Source organism: Salvelinus fontinalis, chromosome 29 (genome assembly GCF_029448725.1).
Source record: "Salvelinus fontinalis isolate EN_2023a chromosome 29, ASM2944872v1, whole genome shotgun sequence".
In the NCBI taxonomy this organism is placed as follows: Eukaryota; Metazoa; Chordata; class Actinopteri; order Salmoniformes; family Salmonidae; genus Salvelinus; species Salvelinus fontinalis.
The window spans coordinates 9,260,055-9,280,328 of record NC_074693.1 but is presented as its reverse complement, the minus strand read 5'-3'; the positions used below and the strand labels follow the sequence as shown (position 1 = coordinate 9,280,328).

Sequence of the window (20,274 nt, the reverse complement as noted above, 5' to 3'; positions counted from 1 at the left end):
TCTAACACTATGGGGGATCATCTAACACTATGGGGGACATTTACCACCATGGAGGATAATCTAACACTGTGGGGGATCATCTAACACTATGGGGGACATTTAACACCATGGAGGACATTTACCACCATGGAGGATCATCTAACACTATGGGGGATCATCTAACACTATGGGGGACATTTACCACCATGGAGGATAATCTAACACTATGGGGGACCATCTAACACTATGGGGGACATTTAACACCATGGAGGATCATCTAACACTATGGAGGATCATCTAACACTATGGGGGATCATCTAACACTATGGGGGACTTTTAACACTATGGGGGACCATCTAACACTATGGGGGACATTTAACACCATGGAGGATCATCTAACACTATGGGGGGACCATCTAACACTATGGGGGGACCATCTAACACTATGGAGGATCATATAACACTATGGGGGATCATCTAACACTATGGGGGGACCATCTAACACTATGGGGGACTATCTAACACTATGGGGGATCATCTAACACTATGGGGGACATTTACCACCATGGAGGATCATCTAACACTATGGGGGGACCATCTAACACTATGGGGGACATTTAACACCATGGAGGATCATCTAACACTATGGAGGATCATCTAACACTATGGAGGATCATCTAACACTATGGGGGATCATCTAACACTATGGGGGACTTTTAACACCATGGAGGATCATCTAACACTATGGGGGGACCATCTAACACTATGGGGGGACCATCTAACACTATGGGGGGACCATCTAACACTATGGAGGATCATATAACACTATGGGGGATCATCTAACACTATGGGGGGACCATCTAACACTATGGGGGGACCATCTAACACTATGGGGGATCATCTAACACTATGGGGGATCATCTAACACTATAGGGGATCGTCTAACACTATGGAGGATCATCTAACACTACGTGGGATCATCTAACACTATGGAGGATCCTCTAACACTATGGGGGGATCATCTAACACTATGGGGGATCATCTAACACTATAGGGGATCATCTAAAACTATGGGGGATCATCTAACACTATGGGGGACATTTAACACTATGGGGGATCCTCTAACACTATGGGGGGACCATCTAACACTATGGGGGACATTTAACACTATGGAGGATCCTCTAACACTATGGGGGGACCATCTAACACTATGGAGGATCATCAACACTATGGAGGATCATCTAACACTATGGGGGACTTTTAACACTATGGGGGACCATCTAACACTATGGGGGACATTTACCACCATGGAGGATCATCTAACACTATGGGGGATCATCTAACACTATGGAGGATCATCTAACACTATGGGGGACATTTACCACCATGGAGGATCATCTAACACTATGGAGGATCATCTAACACTATGGGGGATCATCTAACACTATGGGGGACATTTAACACTATGGGGGATCATCTAACACTATGGAGGATCATCTAACACTATGGGGGATCATCTAACACTATGGAGGATCATCTAACACTATGGGGGATCATCTAACACTATGGAGGATCATCTAACACTATGGGGGATCATCTAACACTATGGAGGATCATCTAACACTATGGAGGATCATCTAACACTATGGGGGATCATCTAACACTATGGAGGATCCTCTAACACTATGGGGGGGGGGGTCCATCTAACACTATGGGGGATAATCTAACACTATGGGGGATCATCTAACACTATGGGGGATCATCTAACACTATGGGGGATCATCTAACACTATGGGGGACCTTACTGCCATACCTCTCTTTCATCCTCCCTTACCACCATAGCTCTGTCATCCCCCCACCCCTTTATTTACAGGGTGATATCACAGCTTATGTTCCACATGGGCCAGCTATGATTTAATTCCAGAGCGTCATTGTTTTTGATGGGAACGATTCAATGGTACTAGGATTGATATACAGTACTTCAGATTCATAGACACACATAAAAACACATGTATGAACACACAGGAACAGTACATGTGTGTAATGTGTAGCTCACCTGTTTTAATGGTATTGTGTCATCTCTGTGTGTGTCAGTGTGTGTCTCTGTGTGTGTGTCAGTGTGTGTGTCAGTGTGTGTCTCTGTGTGTGTGTTAGTGTGTGTCTCTGTGTGTGTGTCCTGCTTCTCTTTCTGGTCCTCTGTCATGTCTTTCAGCTCCCCCAGGTCACAGTCTGGACAGAGAGGTAGAAGACCGTTAAAGGGACAGTTCAGGATTTTACAAGTTGAAGTTAGGCGGTTGCTCACCCTGAAAATGGGCCAGGAAAAACTGTTGTAAAATCTTTAACTTCTCCTTTATTAATGCCCTGGGTGTTCAAAGAAAGATAGTATCGCTCCAAGGTGCAAACTCACCAAAGGTCTCGAAGAGGGATTCCACAAAACTGGTGCCATGTCTGTAGACTGACGTGTTCATGTACAAGTAGCCTGGTTCTGTCACTGGGGGAAAGATGGAAACAAAACATACTGTATAAACACACTTTTATAAAGATATTCTATTGTTTGATTTGACTTGATCTGTGATGTCTCTGTTTACTGTCTGTCTGTTCCTATCTGTCTATCTCTGTCTATTTCAGACATGGGTTCAATTACTATTTGAAATCATTTCGACCTGCCTAGTTAAATGAAGGTTAAATAAAAATAAAATAATACAATTATTTCAAGCATCTGTGCTTAAACCCCCTTCCATCTGTCACTCTGGCAGACTAAAGCAAAAGCTAAAAAGTATTTGAAGGATTTCAAATAGAATTTGAATCCAGGTCTGATCCCGTGTGGCTCAGTTGGTAGAGCATGGCGCTTGCAACGCCAGGGTTATGGGTTCAAATCCCACGGGGGGACCAGGGTTCAATTCCCACGGGGGTATCAGGATGAATATGTATGAGCTTTCCAATTTGTAAGTCGCTCTGGATAAGAGCGTCTGCTAAATGACGTAAATGTAATCTATACCTCTGTTTGTCTCCTACCTGTGGGCTGTAGCTGTCTGTCTGTAGTCTCCTACCTGTGGGCTGTAGCTGTCTGTCTGTAGTCTCCTACCTGTGGGCTGTAGCTGTCTGTCGGTAGTCTCTTAGCTCTGGGCTGTAGCTGTCTGTCTGTAGTCTCCTACCTGTGGGCTGTAGCTGTCTGTCTGTAGTCTCCTACCTGTGGGCTGTAGCTGTCTGTCTGTAGTCTCCTACCTGTGGGCTGTAGCTGTCTGTCTGTAGTCTCCTAGCTCTGGGCTGTAGCTGTCTGTCTGTAGTCTCCTACCTGTAGCTGTCTGTCTGTAGTCTCCTAGCTCTGGGCTGTAGCTGTCTGTCTGTAGTCTCCTACCTGTGGGCTGTAGCTGTCTGTCTGTAGTCTCCTACCTGTGGGCTGTAGCTGTCTGTCTGTAGTCTCCTACCTGTGGGCTGTAGCTGTCTGTCTGTAGTCTCCTAGCTCTGGGCTGTAGCTGTCTGTCTGTAGTCTCCTAGCTCTGGGCTGTAGCTGTCTGTCTATAGTCTCCTACCTGTGGGCTGTAGCTGTCTGTCTGTAGTCTCCTACCTGTGGGCTGTAGCTGTCTGTCTGTAGTCTCCTAGCTCTGGGCTGTAGCTGTCTGTCTGTAGTCTCCTAGCTCTGGGCTGTAGCTGTCTGTCTGTAGTCTCCTAGCTCTGGGCTGTAGCTGTCTGTCTCTAGTCTCCTACCTGTGGGCTGTAGCTGTCTGTCTGTAGTCTCCTACCTGTGGGCTGTAGCTGTCTGTCTGTAGTCTCCTACCTGTGGGCTGTAGCTGTCTGTCTGTAGACTCCTACCTGTGGGCTGTAGCTGTCTGTCTGTAGTCTCCTACCTGTGGGCTGTAGCTGTCTGCCTGTAGTCTCCTAGCTCTGGGCTGTAGCTGTCTGTCTGTAGTCTCCTAGCTCTGGGCTGTAGCTGTCTGTCTGTAGTCTCCTAGCTCTGGGCTGTAGGTGTCTGTCTGTAGTCTCCTAGCTCTGGGCTGTAGCAGTCTGTCTGTAGTCTCCTAGCTCTGGGCTGTAGCTGTCTGTCTGTAGTCTCCTACCTGTGGGCTGTAGCTGTCTGTCTGTAGTCTCCCACCTGTGGGCTGTAGCAGTCTGTCTGTAGTCTCCTAGCTCTGGGCTGTAGCTGTCTGTCTGTAGTCTCCTACCTGTGGGCTGTAGCTGTCTGTCTGTAGTCTCCTAGCTGTGGGCTGTAGCTGTCTGTCTGTAGTCTCCCACCTGTGGGCTGTAGCAGTCTGTCTGTAGTCTCCTAGCTCTGGGCTGTAGCTGTCTGTCTGTAGTCTCCTACCTGTGGGCTGTAGCTGTCTGTCTGTAGTCTCCTACCTGTGGGCTGTAGCTGTCTGTCTGTAGTCTCCCACCTGTGGGCTGTAGCAGTCTGTCTGTAGTCTCCTAGCTCTGGGCTGTAGCTGTCTGTCTGTAGTCTCCTACCTGTGGGCTGTAGCTATCTGTCTGTAGTCTCCTAGCTCTGGGCTGTAGCTGTCTGTCTATAGTCTCCTACCTGTGGGCTGTAGCTGTCTGTCTCTAGTCTCCTAGCTCTGGGCTGTAGCTGTCTGTCTGTAGTCTCCTACCTGTGGGCTGTAGCTGTCTGTCTGTAGTCTCCTAGCTGTGGGCTGTAGCTGTCTGTCTGTAGTCTCCCACCTGTGGGCTGTAGCAGTCTGTCTGTAGTCTCCTAGCTCTGGGCTGTAGCTGTCTGTCTGTAGTCTCCTACCTGTGGGCTGTAGCTGTCTGTCTGTAGTCTCCTACCTGTGGGCTGTAGCTGTCTGTCTGTAGTCTCCCACCTGTGGGCTGTAGCAGTCTGTCTGTAGTCTCCTAGCTCTGGGCTGTAGCTGTCTGTCTGTAGTCTCCTACCTGTGGGCTGTAGCTATCTGTCTGTAGTCTCCTAGCTCTGGGCTGTAGCTGTCTGTCTGTAGTCTCCTACCTGTGGGCTGTAGCTGTCTGTCTCTAGTCTCCTAGCTCTGGGCTGTAGCTGTCTGTCTGTAGTCTCCTACCTGTGGGCTGTAGCTGTCTGTCTGTAGTCTCCTACCTGTGGGCTGTAGCAGTCTGTCTGCAGTCTCCTAGCTCTGGGCTGTAGCTGTCTGTCTGTAGTCTCCTACCTGTGGGCTGTAGCTGTCTGTCTGTAGTCTCCTAGCTCTGGGCTGTAGCTGTCTGTCTGTAGTCTCCTACCTGTGGGCTGTAGCTGTCTGCCTGTAGTCTCCTAGCTCTGGGCTGTAGCTGTCTGTCTGTAGTCTCCTACCTGTGGGCTGTAGCTGTCTGTCTGTAGTCTCATAGCTCTGGGCTGTAGCTGTCTGTCTGTAGTCTCCTACCTGTGGGCTGTAGCTGTCTGTCTGTAGTCTCCTAGCTGTGGGCTGTAGCTGTCTGTCTGTAGTCTCCCACCTGTGGGCTGTAGCTGTCTGTCTGTAGTCTCCTACCTGTGGGCTGTAGCTGTCTGTCTGTAGTCTCCTACCTGTGGGCTGTAGCTGTCTGTCTGTAGTCTCCTAGCTGTGGGCTGTAGCTGTCTGTCTGTAGTCTCCTAGCTGTGGGCTGTAGCTGTCTGTCTGTCTGTCTGTAGTCTCCTAGCTCTGGGCTGTAGCTGTCTGTCTGTAGTCTCCTAGCTCTGGGATGTAGCTGTCTGTCTGTAGTCTCCTAGCTGTGGGCTGTAGCTGTCTGTCTGTCTGTCTGTAGTCTCCTAGCTCTGGGCTGTAGCTGTCTGTCTGTAGTCTCCTAGCTCTGGGCTGTAGCTGTCTGTCTGTAGTCTCCTAGCTGTGGGTTGTAGCTGTCTGTCTGTAGTCTCCTACCTGTGGGCTGTAGCTGTCTGTCTGTAGTCTCCTACCTGTGGGCTGTAGCTGTCTGTCTGTAGTCTCCTAGCTCTGGGCTGTAGCTGTCTGTCTGTAGTCTCCTACCTGTGGGCTGTAGCTGTCTGTCTGTAGTCTCCTACCTGTGGGCTGTAGCTGTCTGTCTGTAGTCTCCTACCTGTGGGCTGTAGCTGTCTGTCTGTAGTCTCCTAGCTCTGGGCTGTAGCTGTCTGTCTGTAGTCTCCTAGCTCTGGGCTGTAGCTGTCTGTCTGTAGTCTCCTAGCTCTGGGCTGTAGCTGTCTGTCTGTAGTCTCCTAGCTCTGGGCTGTAGCAGTCTGTCTGTAGTCTCCTAGCTCTGGGCTGTAGCTGTCTGTCTGTAGTCTCCCACCTGTGGGCTGTAGCTGTCTGTCTGTAGTCTCCCACCTGTGGGCTGTAGCAGTCTGTCTGTAGTCTCCTAGCTCTGGGCTGTAGCTGTCTGTCTGTAGTCTCCTAACTGTGGGCTGTAGCTATCTGTCTGTAGTCTCCTAGCTCTGGGCTGTAGCTGTCTGTCTGTAGTCTCCTACCTGTGGGCTGTAGCTGTCTGTCTGTAGTCTCCGAGCTCTGGGCTGTAGCTGTCTCTGTAGTCTCCTACCTGTGGGCTGTAGCTGTCTGTCTGTAGTCTCCTAGCTCTGGGCTGTAGCTGTCTGTCTGTAGTCTCCTACCTGTGGGCTGTAGCTGTCTGTCTGTAGTCTCCTAGCTCTGGGATGTAGCTGTCTGTCTGTAGTCTCCTACCTGTGGGCTGTAGCTGTCTGTCTGTAGTCTCCTAGCTCTGGGCTGTAGCTGTCTGTCTGTAGTCTCCTACCTGTGGGCTGTAGCTGTCTGTCTGTAGTCTCCTAGCTCTGGGCTGTAGCTGTCTGTCTGTAGTCTCCTACCTGTGGGCTGTAGCTGTCTGTCTGTAGTCTCCTAGCTCTGGGCTGTAGCTGTCTGTCTGTAGTCTCCTAGCTGTGGGCTGTAGCTGTCTGTCTGTCTGTCTGTAGTCTCCTAGCTCTGGGCTGTAGCTGTCTGTCTGTAGTCTCCTAGCTCTGGGCTGTAGCTGTCTGTCTGTAGTCTCCGAGCTCTGGGCTGTAGCTGTCTCTGTAGTCTCCTACCTGTGGGCTGTAGCTGTCTGTCTGTAGTCTCCTAGCTCTGGGCTGTAGCTGTCTGTCTGTAGTCTCCTACCTGTGGGCTGTAGCTGTCTGTCTGTAGTCTCCTAGCTCTGGGATGTAGCTGTCTGTCTGTAGTCTCCTACCTGTGGGCTGTAGCTGTCTGTCTGTAGTCTCCTAGCTCTGGGCTGTAGCTGTCTGTCTGTAGTCTCCTACCTGTGGGCTGTAGCTGTCTGTCTGTAGTCTCCTAGCTCTGGGCTGTAGCTGTCTGTCTGTAGTCTCCTACCTGTGGGCTGTAGCTGTCTGTCTGTAGTCTCCTAGCTCTGGGGTGTAGCTGTCTGTCTGTAGTCTCCTAGCTGTGGGCTGTAGCTGTCTGTCTGTCTGTCTGTAGTCTCCTAGCTCTGGGCTGTAGCTGTCTGTCTGTAGTCTCCTAGCTCTGGGCTGTAGCTGTCTGTCTGTAGTCTCCTAGCTGTGGGCTGTAGCTGTCTGTCTGTCTGTCTGTAGTCTCCTAGCTCTGGGCTGTAGCTGTCTGTCTGTAGTCTCCTAGGTCTGGGCTGTAGCTGTCTGTCTGTAGTCTCCTAGCTGTGGGCTGTAGCTGTCTGTCTGTAGTCTCCTACCTGTGGGCTGTAGCTGTCTGTCTGTAGTCTCCTAGCTCTGGGCTGTAGCTGTCTGTCTGTAGTCTCCTACCTGTGGGCTGTAGCTGTCTGTCTGTAGTCTCCTACCTGTGGGCTGTAGCTGTCTGTCTGTAGTCTCCTACCTGTGGGCTGTAGCTGTCTGTCTGTAGTCTCCTACCTGTGGGCTGTAGCTGTCTGTCTGTAGTCTCCTACCTGTGGGCTGTAGCTGTCTGTCTGTAGTCTCCTACCTGTGGGCTGTAGCTGTCTGTCTGTAGTCTCCTACCTGTGGGCTGTAGCAGTCTGTCTGTATTCTCCTAGCTCTGGGCTGTAGCTGTCTGTCTGTAGCCTCCTACCTGTGGGCTGTAGCTGTCTGTCTGTAGTCTCCTACCTGTGGGCTGTAGCTGTCTGTCTGTAGTCTCCCACCTGTGGGCTGTAGCAGTCTGTCTGTAGTCTCCTAGCTCTGGGCTGTAGCTGTCTGTCTGTAGTCTCCTACCTGTGGGCTGTAGCTATCTGTCTGTAGTCTCCTAGCTCTAGGCTGTAGCTGTCTGTCTGTAGTCTCCTACCTGTGGGCTGTAGCTGTCTGTCTGTAGTCTCCGAGCTCTGGGCTGTAGCTGTCTCTGTAGTCTCCTACCTGTGGGCTGTAGCTGTCTGTCTGTAGTCTCCTAGCTCTGGGCTGTAGCTGTCTGTCTGTAGTCTCCTACCTGTGGGCTGTAGCTGTCTGTCTGTAGTCTCCTACCTGTGGGCTGTAGCAGTCTGTCTGTAGTCTCCTAGCTCTGGGATGTAGCTGTCTGTCTGTAGTCTCCTACCTGTGGGCTGTAGCTGTCTGTCTGTAGTCTCCTAGCTCTGGGCTGTAGCTGTCTGTCTGTAGTCTCCTACCTGTGGGCTGTAGCTGTCTGTCTGTAGTCTCCTAGCTCTGGGCTGTAGCTGTCTGTCTGTAGTCTCCTACCTGTGGGCTGTAGCTGTCTGTCTGTAGTCTCCTAGCTCTGGGCTGTAGCTGTCTGTCTGTAGTCTCCTACCTGTGGGCTGTAGCTGTCTGTCTGTAGTCTCCTAGCTGTGGGCTGTAGCTGTCTGTCTGTAGTCTCCCACCTGTGGGCTGTAGCTGTCTGTCTGTAGTCTCCTACCTGTGGGCTGTAGCTGTCTGTCTGTAGTCTCCTAGCTCTGGGCTGTAGCTGTCTGTCTGTAGTCTCCTAGCTGTGGGCTGTAGCTGTCTGTCTGTCTGTAGTCTCCTAGCTCTGGGCTGTAGCTGTCTGTCTGTAGTCTCCTAGCTCTGGGCTGTAGCTGTCTGTCTGTAGTCTCCTAGCTGTGGGCTGTAGCTGTCTGTCTGTCTGTCTGTAGTCTCCTAGCTCTGGGCTGTAGCTGTCTGTCTGTAGTCTCCTAGCTCTGGGCTGTAGCTGTCTGTCTGTAGTCTCCTAGCTGTGGGCTGTAGCTGTCTGTCTGTAGTCTCCTACCTGTGGGCTGTAGCTGTCTGTCTGTAGTCTCCTAGCTCTGGGCTGTAGCTGTCTGTCTGTAGTCTCCTACCTGTGGGCTGTAGCTGTCTGTCTGTAGTCTCCTACCTGTGGGCTGTAGCTGTCTGTCTGTAGTCTCCTACCTGTGGGCTGTAGCTGTCTGTCTGTAGTCTCCTACCTGTGGGCTGTAGCTGTCTGTCTGTAGTCTCCTACCTGTGGGCTGTAGCTGTCTGTCTGTAGTCTCCTGCCTGTGGGCTGTAGCTGTCTGTCTGTAGTCTCCTACCTGTGGGCTGTAGCAGTCTGTCTGTATTCTCCTAGCTCTGGGCTGTAGCTGTCTGTCTGTAGCCTCCTACCTGTGGGCTGTAGCTGTCTGTCTGTAGTCTCCTACCTGTGGGCTGGAGCTGTCTGTCTGTAGTCTCCTACCTGTGGGCTGTAGCTGTCTGTCTGTAGTCTCCTACCTGTGGGCTGTAGCTGTCTGTCTGTAGTCTCCTAGCTCTGGGCTGTAGCTGTCTGTCTGTAGTCTCCTAGCTCTGGGCTGTAACTGTCTGTCTGTAGTCTCCTAGCTCTGGGCTGTAGCTGTCTGTCTGTAGTCTCCTACCTGTGGGCTGTAGCTGTCTGTCTGTAGTCTCCTAGCTCTGGGCTGTAACTGTCTGTCTATAGTCTCCTAGCTCTGGGCTGTAGCTGTCTGTCTGTAGTCTCCTACCTGTGGGCTGTAGCTGTCTGTCTGTAGTCTCCTAGCTCTGGGCTGTAGCTGTCTGTCTGTAGTCTCCTAGCTCTGGGCTGTAACTGTCTGTCTGTAGTCTCCTAGCTCTGGGCTGTAGCTGTCTGTCTGTAGTCTCCTACCTGTGGGCTGTAGCTGTCTGTTTGTAGTGTCCTAGCTCTGGGCTGTAGCTGTCTGTCTGTAGTCTCCTACCTGTGGGCTGTAGCTGTCTGTCTGTAGTCTCCTACCTGTGGGCTGTAGCTGTCTGTCTGTAGTCTCCTAGCTCTGGGCTGTAGCTGTCTGTCTGTAGTCTCCTACCTGTGGGCTGTAGCTATCTGTCTGTAGTCTCCTAGCTCTAGGCTGTAGCTGTCTGTCTGTAGTCTCCTACCTGTGGGCTGTAGCTGTCTGTCTGTAGTCTCCGAGCTCTGGGCTGTAGCTGTCTGTCTGTCTGTCTGTAGTCTCCTAGCTCTGGGCTGTAGCTGTCTGTCTGTAGTCTCCTAGCTCTGGGCTGTAGCTGTCTGTCTGTAGTCTCCTAGCTGTGGGCTGTAGCTGTCTGTCTGTCTGTCTGTAGTCTCCTAGCTCTGGGCTGTAGCTGTCTGTCTGTAGTCTCCTAGGTCTGGGCTGTAGCTGTCTGTCTGTAGTCTCCTAGCTGTGGGCTGTAGCTGTCTGTCTGTAGTCTCCTACCTGTGGGCTGTAGCTGTCTGTCTGTAGTCTCCTAGCTCTGGGCTGTAGCTGTCTGTCTGTAGTCTCCTACCTGTGGGCTGTAGCTGTCTGTCTGTAGTCTCCTACCTGTGGGCTGTAGCTGTCTGTCTGTAGTCTCCTACCTGTGGGCTGTAGCTGTCTGTCTGTAGTCTCCTACCTGTGGGCTGTAGCTGTCTGTCTGTAGTCTCCTACCTGTGGGCTGTAGCTGTCTGTCTGTAGTCTCCTACCTGTGGGCTGTAGCTGTCTGTCTGTAGTCTCCTACCTGTGGGCTGTAGCAGTCTGTCTGTATTCTCCTAGCTCTGGGCTGTAGCTGTCTGTCTGTAGCCTCCTACCTGTGGGCTGTAGCTGTCTGTCTGTAGTCTCCTACCTGTGGGCTGTAGCTGTCTGTCTGTAGTCTCCCACCTGTGGGCTGTAGCAGTCTGTCTGTAGTCTCCTAGCTCTGGGCTGTAGCTGTCTGTCTGTAGTCTCCTACCTGTGGGCTGTAGCTATCTGTCTGTAGTCTCCTAGCTCTAGGCTGTAGCTGTCTGTCTGTAGTCTCCTACCTGTGGGCTGTAGCTGTCTGTCTGTAGTCTCCGAGCTCTGGGCTGTAGCTGTCTCTGTAGTCTCCTACCTGTGGGCTGTAGCTGTCTGTCTGTAGTCTCCTAGCTCTGGGCTGTAGCTGTCTGTCTGTAGTCTCCTACCTGTGGGCTGTAGCTGTCTGTCTGTAGTCTCCTAGCTCTGGGATGTAGCTGTCTGTCTGTAGTCTCCTACCTGTGGGCTGTAGCTGTCTGTCTGTAGTCTCCTAGCTCTGGGCTGTAGCTGTCTGTCTGTAGTCTCCTACCTGTGGGCTGTAGCTGTCTGTCTGTAGTCTCCTAGCTCTGGGCTGTAGCTGTCTGTCTGTAGTCTCCTACCTGTGGGCTGTAGCTGTCTGTCTGTAGTCTCCTAGCTCTGGGCTGTAGCTGTCTGTCTGTAGTCTCCTACCTGTGGGCTGTAGCTGTCTGTCTGTAGTCTCCTAGCTGTGGGCTGTAGCTGTCTGTCTGTAGTCTCCCACCTGTGGGCTGTAGCTGTCTGTCTGTAGTCTCCTACCTGTGGGCTGTAGCTGTCTGTCTGTAGTCTCCTAGCTCTGGGCTGTAGCTGTCTGTCTGTAGTCTCCTAGCTGTGGGCTGTAGCTGTCTGTCTGTCTGTAGTCTCCTAGCTCTGGGCTGTAGCTGTCTGTCTGTAGTCTCCTAGCTCTGGGCTGTAGCTGTCTGTCTGTAGTCTCCTAGCTGTGGGCTGTAGCTGTCTGTCTGTCTGTCTGTAGTCTCCTAGCTCTGGGCTGTAGCTGTCTGTCTGTAGTCTCCTAGCTCTGGGCTGTAGCTGTCTGTCTGTAGTCTCCTAGCTGTGGGCTGTAGCTGTCTGTCTGTAGTCTCCTACCTGTGGGCTGTAGCTGTCTGTCTGTAGTCTCCTAGCTCTGGGCTGTAGCTGTCTGTCTGTAGTCTCCTACCTGTGGGCTGTAGCTGTCTGTCTGTAGTCTCCTACCTGTGGGCTGTAGCTGTCTGTCTGTAGTCTCCTACCTGTGGGCTGTAGCTGTCTGTCTGTAGTCTCCTACCTGTGGGCTGTAGCTGTCTGTCTGTAGTCTCCTACCTGTGGGCTATAGCTGTCTGTCTGTAGTCTCCTGCCTGTGGGCTGTAGCTGTCTGTCTGTAGTCTCCTACCTGTGGGCTGTAGCAGTCTGTCTGTATTCTCCTAGCTCTGGGCTGTAGCTGTCTGTCTGTAGCCTCCTACCTGTGGGCTGTAGCTGTCTGTCTGTAGTCTCCTACCTGTGGGCTGGAGCTGTCTGTCTGTAGTCTCCTACCTGTGGGCTGTAGCTGTCTGTCTGTAGTCTCCTACCTGTGGGCTGTAGCTGTCTGTCTGTAGTCTCCTAGCTCTGGGCTGTAGCTGTCTGTCTGTAGTCTCCTAGCTCTGGGCTGTAACTGTCTGTCTGTAGTCTCCTAGCTCTGGGCTGTAGCTGTCTGTCTGTAGTCTCCTACCTGTGGGCTGTAGCTGTCTGTCTGTAGTCTCCTAGCTCTGGGCTGTAACTGTCTGTCTACAGTCTCCTAGCTCTGGGCTGTAGCTGTCTGTCTGTAGTCTCCTACCTGTGGGCTGTAGCTGTCTGTCTGTAGTCTCCTAGCTCTGGGCTGTAGCTGTCTGTCTGTAGTCTCCTAGCTCTGGGCTGTAACTGTCTGTCTGTAGTCTCCTAGCTCTGGGCTGTAGCTGTCTGTCTGTAGTCTCCTACCTGTGGGCTGTAGCTGTCTGTTTGTAGTCTCCTAGCTCTGGGCTGTAGCTGTCTGTCTGTAGTCTCCTACCTGTGGGCTGTAGCTGTCTGTCTGTAGTCTCCTACCTGTGGGCTGTAGCTGTCTGTCTGTAGTCTCCTACCTGTGGGCTGTAGCTGTCTGTCTGTAGTCTCCTAGATGTGGGCTGTAGCTGTCTGTCTGTCTGTCTGTAGTCTCCTACCTGTGGGCTATAGCTGTCTGTCTGTAGTCTCCTACCTGTGGGCTGTAGCTGTCTGTCTGTAGTCTCCTAGCTCTGGGCTGTAGCTGTCTGTCTGTAGTCTCCCACCTGTGGGCTGTAGCTGTCTGTCTGTAGTCTCCTACCTGTGGGCTGTAGCTTTCTGTCTGTAGTCTCCTAGCTCTGGGCTGTAGCTGTCTGTCTGTAGTCTCATAGCTCTGGGCTGTAGCTGTCTGTCTGTAGTCTCCTAGCTCTCGGCTGTAGCTGTCTGTCTGTAGTCTCCTACCTGTGGGCTGTAGCTGTCTGTCTGTAGTCTCATAGCTCTGGGCTGTAGCTGTCTGTCTGTAGTCTCCAACCTGTGGGCTGTAGCTGTCTGTCTGTAGTCTCCTAGCTGTGGGCTGTAGCTGTCTGTCTGTAGTCTCCCACCTGTGGGCTGTAGCTGTCTGTCTGTAGTCTCCTACCTGTGGGCTGTAGCTGTCTGTCTGTAGTCTCCTACCTGTGGGCTGTAGCTGTCTGTCTGTAGTCTCCTAGCTGTGGGCTGTAGCTGTCTGTCTGTAGTCTCCTAGCTTTGGGCTGTAGCTGTCTGTCTGTCTGTCTGTAGTCTCCTAGCTCTGGGCTGTAGCTGACTGTCTGTAGTCTCCTAGCTCTGGGCTGTAGCTGTCTGTCTGTAGTCTCCTAGCTGTGGGCTGTAGCTGTCTGTCTGTCTGTCTGTAGTCTCCTAGCTCTGGGCTGTAGCTGTCTGTCTGTAGTCTCCTAGCTCTGGGCTGTAGCTGTCTGTCTGTAGTCTCCTAGCTGTGGGTTGTAGCTGTCTGTCTGTAGTCTCCTACCTGTGGGCTGTAGCTGTCTGTCTGTAGTCTCCTACCTGTGGGCTGTAGCTGTCTGTCTGTAGTCTCCTAGCTCTGGGCTGTAGCTGTCTGTCTGTAGTCTCCTACCTGTGGGCTGTAGCTGTCTGTCTGTAGTCTCCTACCTGTGGGCTGTAGCTGTCTGTCTGTAGTCTCCTACCTGTGGGCTGTAGCTGTCTGTCTGTAGTCTCCTAGCTCTGGGCTGTAGCTGTCTGTCTGTAGTCTCCTAGCTCTGGGCTGTAGCTGTCTGTCTGTAGTCTCCTAGCTCTGGGCTGTAGCTGTCTGTCTGTAGTCTCCTACCTGTGGGCTGTAGCTGTCTGTCTGTAGTCTCCTACCTGTGGGCTGTAGCTGTCTGTCTGTAGTCTCCTACCTGTGGACTGTAGCTGTCTGTCTGTAGTCTCCTACCTGTGGGCTGTAGCTGTCTGTCTGTAGTCTCCTACCTGTGGGCTGTAGCTGTCTGTCTGTAGTCTCCTAGCTCTGGGCTGTAGCTGTCTGTCTGTAGTCTCCCACCTGTGGGCTGGAGCTGTCTGTCTGTAGTCTCCTACCTGTGGTCTGTAGCTTTCTGTCTGTAGTCTCCTAGCTCTGGGCTGTAGCTGTCTGTCTGTAGTCTCCTACCTGTGGGCTGTAGCTGTCTGCCTGTAGTCTCCTAGCTCTGGGCTGTAGCTGTCTGTCTGTAGTCTCCTACCTGTGGGCTGTAGCTGTCTGTCTGTAGTCTCATAGCTCTGGGCTGTAGCTGTCTGTCTGTAGTCTCCTACCTGTGGGCTGTAGCTGTCTGTCTGTAGTCTCCTAGCTGTGGGCTGTAGCTGTCTGTCTGTAGTCTCCCACCTGTGGGCTGTAGCTGTCTGTCTGTAGTCTCCTACCTGTGGGCTGTAGCTGTCTGTCTGTAGTCTCCTACCTGTGGGCTGTAGCTGTCTGTCTGTAGTCTCCTAGCTGTGGGCTGTAGCTGTCTGTCTGTAGTCTCCTAGCTGTGGGCTGTAGCTGTCTGTCTGTCTGTCTGTAGTCTCCTAGCTCTGGGCTGTAGCTGTCTGTCTGTAGTCTCCTAGCTCTGGGCTGTAGCTGTCTGTCTGTAGTCTCCTAGCTGTGGGCTGTAGCTGTCTGTCTGTCTGTCTGTAGTCTCCTAGCTCTGGGCTGTAGCTGTCTGTCTGTAGTCTCCTAGCTCTGGGCTGTAGCTGTCTGTCTGTAGTCTCCTAGCTGTGGGTTGTAGCTGTCTGTCTGTAGTCTCCTACCTGTGGGCTGTAGCTGTCTGTCTGTAGTCTCCTACCTGTGGGCTGTAGCTGTCTGTCTGTAGTCTCCTACCTGTGGGCTGTAGCTGTCTGTCTGTAGTCTCCTAGCTCTGGGCTGTAGCTGTCTGTCTGTAGTCTCCTAGCTCTGGGCTGTAGCTGTCTGTCTGTAGTCTCCTAGCTCTGGGCTGTAGCTGTCTGTCTGTAGTCTCCTAGCTCTGGGCTGTAGCAGTCTGTCTGTAGTCTCCTAGCTCAGGGCTGTAGCTGTCTGTCTGTAGTCTCCCACCTGTGGGCTGTAGCTGTCTGTCTGTAGTCTCCCACCTGTGGGCTGTAGCAGTCTGTCTGTAGTCTCCTAGCTCTGGGCTGTAGCTGTCTGTCTGTAGTCTCCTACCTGTGGGCTGTAGCTGTCTGTATGTAGTCTCCTACCTGTGGGCTGTAGCTGTCTGTCTGTAGTCTCCGAGCTCTGGGCTGTAGCTGTCTCTGTAGTCTCCTACCTGTGGGCTGTAGCTGTCTGTCTGTAGTCTCCTAGCTCTGGGCTGTAGCTGTCTGTCTGTAGTCTCCTACCTGTGGGCTGTAGCTGTCTGTCTGTAGTCTCCTACTTGTGGGCTGTAGCAGTCTGTCTGTAGTCTCCTAGCTCTGGGATGTAGCTGTCTGTCTGTAGTCTCCTACCTGTGGGCTGTAGCTGTCTGTCTGTAGTCTCCTAGCTCTGGGCTGTAGCTGTCTGTCTGTAGTCTCCTACCTGTGGGCTGTAGCTGTCTATCTGTAGTCTCCTAGCTCTGGGCTGTAGCTGTCTGTCTGTAGTCTCCTACCTGTGGGCTGTAGCTGTCTGTCTGTAGTCTCCTAGCTCTGGGCTGTAGCTGTCTGTCTGTAGTCTCCTACCTGTGGGCTGTAGCTGTCTGTCTGTAGTCTCCTAGCTGTGGGCTGTAGCTGTCTGTCTGTAGTCTCCCACCTGTGGGCTGTAGCTGTCTGTCTGTAGTCTCCTACCTGTGGGCTGTAGCTGTCTGTCTGTAGTCTCCTAGCTGTGGGCTGTAGCTGTCTGTCTGTAGTCTCCTAGCTGTGGGCTGTAGCTGTCTGTCTGTCTGTCTGTAGTCTCCTAGCTCTGGGCTGTAGCTGTCTGTCTGTAGTCTCCTAGCTCTGGGCTGTAGCTGTCTGTCTGTAGTCTCCTAGCTGTGGGCTGTAGCTGTCTGTCTGTCTGTCTGTAGTCCCCTAGCTCTGGGCTGTAGCTGTCTGTCTGTAGTCTCCTAGCTCTGGGCTGTAGCTGTCTGTCTGTAGTCTCCTAGCTGTGGGCTGTAGCTGTCTGTCTGTAGTCTCCTACCTGTGGGCTGTAGCTGTCTGTCTGTAGTCTCCTAGCTCTGGGCTGTAGCTGTTTGTCTGTAGTCTCCTACCTGTGGGCTGTAGCTGTCTGTCTGTAGTCTCCTACCTGTGGGCTGTAGCTGTCTGTCTGTAGTCTCCTACCTGTGGGCTGTAGCTGACTGTCTGTAGTCTCCTACCTGTGGGCTGTAGCTGTCTGTCTGTAGTCTCCTACCTGTGGGCTGTAGCTGTCTGTCTGTAGTCTCCTACCTGTGGGCTGTAGCTGTCTGTCTGTAGTCTCCTACCTGTGGGCTGTAGCTGTCTGTCTGTAGTCTCCTAGCTCTGGGCTGTAGCTGTCTGTCTGTAGTCTCCTACCTGTGGGCTGTAGCTGTCTGTCTGTAGTCTCCTACCTGTGGGCTGTAGCTGTCTGTCTGTAGTCTCCTACCTGTGGGCTGTAGCTGTCTGTCTGTAGTCTCCCACCTGTGGGCTGTAGCAGTCTGTCTGTAGTCTCCTACCTGTGGGCTGTAGCTGTCTGTCTGTAGTCTCCTACCTGTGGGCTGTAGCTGTCTGTCTGTAGTCTCCTACCTGTGGGCTGTAGCTGTCTGTCTGTAGTCTCCCACCTGTGGGCTGTAGCAGTCTGTCTGTAGTCTCCTAGCTCTGGGCTGTAGCTGTCTGTCTGTAGTCTCCTACCTGTGGGCTGTAGCTGTCTGTCTGTAGTCTCCTACCTGTGGGCTGTAGCTGTCTGTCTGTAGTCTCCCACCTGTGGGCTGTAGCAGTCTGTCTGTAGTCTCCTAGCTCTGGGCTGTAGCTGTCTGTCTGTAGTCTCCTACCTGTGGGCTGTAGCTATCTGTCTGTAGTCTCCTAGCTCTGGGCTGTAGCTGTCTGTCTGTAGTCTCCTACCTGTGGGCTGTAGCTGTCTGTCTGTAGTCTCCGAGCTCTGGGCTGTAGCTGTCTCTGTAGTCTCCTACCTGTGGGCTGTAGCTGTCTGTCTGTAGTCTCCTAGCTCTGGGCTGTAGCTGTCTGTCTGTAGTCTCCTACCTGTGGGCTGTAGCTGTCTGTCTGTAGTCTCCTACCTGTGGGCTGTAGCAGTCTGTCTGTAGTCTCCTAGCTCTGGGATGTAGCTGTCTGTCTGTAGTCTCCTACCTGTGGGCTGTAGCTGTCTGTCTGTAGTCTCCTAGCTCTGGGCTGTAGCTGTCTGTCTGTAGTCTCCTACCTGTGGGCTGTAGCTGTCTGTCTGTAGTCTCCTACCTGTGGGCTGTAGCTGTCTGTCTGTAGTCTCCTACCTGTGGGCTGTAGCTGTCTGTCTGTAGTCTCCTAGCTGTGGGCTGTAGCTGTCTGTCTGTCTGTCTGTAGTCTCCTACCTGTGGGCTATAGCTGTCTGTCTGTAGTCTCCTACCTGTGGGCTGTAGCTGTCTGTCTGTAGTCTCCTAGCTCTGGGCTGTAGCTGTCTGTCTGTAGTCTCCCACCTGTGGGCTGTAGCTGTCTGTCTGTAGTCTCCTACCTGTGGGCTGTAGCTTTCTGTCTGTAGTCTCCTAGCTCTGGGCTGTAGCTGTCTGTCTGTAGTCTCCTAGCTCTGGGCTGTAGCTGTCTGTCTGTAGTCTCCTAGCTCTGGGCTGTAGCTGTCTGTCTGTAGTCTCCTACCTGTGGGCTGTAGCTGTCTGTCTGTAGTCTCATAGCTCTGGGCTGTAGCTGTCTGTCTGTAGTCTCCTACCTGTGGGCTGTAGCTGTCTGTCTGTAGTCTCCTAGCTGTGGGCTGTAGCTGTCTGTCTGTAGTCTCCCACCTGTGGGCTGTAGCTGTCTGTCTGTAGTCTCCTACCTGTGGGCTGTAGCTGTCTGTCTGTAGTCTCCTACCTGTGGGCTGTAGCTGTCTGTCTGTAGTCTACTAGCTGTGGGCTGTAGCTGTCTGTCTGTAGTCTCCTAGCTGTGGGCTGTAGCTGTCTGTCTGTCTGTCTGTAGTCTCATAGCTCTGGGCTGTAGCTGTCTGTCTGTAGTCTCCTAGCTCTGGGCTGTAGCTGTCTGTCTGTAGTCTCCTAGCTGTGGGCTGTAGCTGTCTGTCTGTCTGTCTGTAGTCTCCTAGCTCTGGGCTGTAGCTGTCTGTCTGTAGTCTCCTAGCTCTGGGCTGTAGCTGTCTGTCTGTAGTCTCCTAGCTGTGGGTTGTAGCTGTCTGTCTGTAGTCTCCTACCTGTGGGCTGTAGCTGTCTGTCTGTAGTCTCCTACCTGTGGGCTGTAGCTGTCTGTCTGTAGTCTCCTAGCTCTGGGCTGTAGCTGTCTGTCTGTAGTCTCCTTCCTGTGGGCTGTAGCTGTCTGTCTGTAGTCTCCTACCTGTGGGCTGTAGCTGTCTGTCTGTAGTCTCCTACCTGTGGGCTGTAGCTGTCTGTCTGTAGTCTCCTAGCTCTGGGCTGTAGCTGTCTGTCTGTAGTCTCCTAGCTCTGGGCTGTAGCTGTCTGTCTGTAGTCTCCTAGCTCTGGGCTGTAGCTGTCTGTCTGTAGTCTCCTACCTGTGGGCTGTAGCTGTCTGTCTGTAGTCTCCTACCTGTGGGCTGTAGCTGTCTGTCTGTAGTCTCCTACCTGTGGACTGTAGCTGTCTGTCTGTAGTCTCCTACCTGTGGGCTGTAGCTGTCTGTCTGTAGTCTACTACCTGTGGGCTGTAGCTGTCTGTCTGTAGTCTCCTAGCTCTGGGCTGTAGCTGTCTGTCTGTAGTCTCCCACCTGTGGGCTGAAGCTGTCTGTCTGTAGTCTCCTACCTGTGGGCTGTAGCTTTCTGTCTGTAGTCTCCTAGCTCTGGGCTGTAGCTGTCTGTCTGTAGTCTCCTACCTGTGGGCTGTAGCTGTCTGCCTGTAGTCTCCTAGCTCTGGGCTGTAGCTGTCTGTCTGTAGTCTCCTACCTGTGGGCTGTAGCTGTCTGTCTGTAGTCTCATAGCTCTGGGCTGTAGCTGTCTGTCTGTAGTCTCCTACCTGTGGGCTGTAGCTGTCTGTCTGTAGTCTCCTAGCTGTGGGCTGTAGCTGTCTGTCTGTAGTCTCCCACCTGTGGGCTGTAGCTGTCTGTCTGTAGTCTCCTACCTGTGGGCTGTTGCTGTCTGTCTGTAGTCTCCTACCTGTGGGCTGTAGCTGTCTGTCTGTAGTCTCCTAGCTGTGGGCTGTAGCTGTCTGTCTGTAGTCTCCTAGCTCTGGGCTGTAGCTGTCTGTCTGTAGTCTCCTAGCTCTGGGCTGTAGCTGTCTGTCTGTAGTCTCCTAGCTGTGGGCTGTAGCTGTCTGTCTGTCTGTCTGTAGTCTCCTAGCTCTGGGCTGTAGCTGTCTGTCTGTAGTCTCCTAGCTCTGGGCTGTAGCTGTCTGTCTGTAGTCTCCTAGCTGTGGGTTGTAGCTGTCTGTCTGTAGTCTCCTACCTGTGGGCTGTAGCTGTCTGTCTGTAGTCTCCTACCTGTGGGCTGTAGCTGTCTGTCTGTAGTCTCTTAGCTCTGGGCTGTAGCTGTCTGTCTGTAGTCTCCTACCTGTGGGCTGTAGCTGTCTGTCTGTAGTCTCCTACCTGTGGGCTGTAGCTGTCTGTCTGTAGTCTTTTACCTGTGGGCTGTAGCTGTCTGTCTGTAGTCTCCTAGCTCTGGGCTGTAGCTGTCTGTCTGTAGTCTCCTAGCTCTGGGCTGTAGCTGTCTGTCTGTAGTCTCCTAGCTCTGGGCTGTAGCAGTCTGTCTGTAGTCTCCTAGCTCAGGGCTGTAGCTGTCTGTCTGTATTCTCCCACCTGTGGGCTGTAGCTGTCTGTCTGTAGTCTCCCACCTGTGGGCTGTAGCAGTCTGTCTGTAGTCTCCTAGCTCTGGGCTGTAGCTGTCTGTCTGTAGTCTCCTACCTGTGGGCTATAGCTGTCTGTATGTAGTCTCCTACCTGTGGGCTATAGCTGTCTGTCTGTAGTCTCCGAGCTCTGGGCTGTAGCTGTCTCTGTAGTCTCCTACCTGTGGGCTGTAGCTGTCTGTCTGTAGTCTCCTAGCTCTGGGCTGTAGCTGTCTGTCTGTTGTCTCCTACCTGTGGGCTGTAGCTGTCTGTCTGTCTGTAGTCTCCTACCTGTGGGCTGTAGCAGTCTGTCTGTAGTCTCCTAGCTCTGGGATGTAGCTGTCTGTCTGTAGTCTCCTACCTGTGGGCTGTAGC

At 52.6% G+C, this 20,274-nt stretch overlaps 1 protein-coding gene across 2 annotated transcripts in view; it reads right to left on the bottom strand.

Moving 5' to 3' along the window:
- LOC129827394 (actin filament-associated protein 1-like 1) overlaps positions 1-20,274 on the bottom strand; it is a 119,039-nt gene that overhangs the window by 27,012 nt on the left and 71,753 nt on the right. For both annotated transcript variants that reach the window (XM_055888188.1, XM_055888187.1), the window contains exons 3-4: positions 2,387-2,470; positions 2,036-2,208 (exon numbers count right to left, since the gene is read on the bottom strand). In XM_055888188.1, the coding sequence (XP_055744163.1) occupies positions 2,036-2,208; positions 2,387-2,470 (257 nt within the window). The remainder of the gene's footprint in view (positions 1-2,035; positions 2,209-2,386; positions 2,471-20,274) is intronic.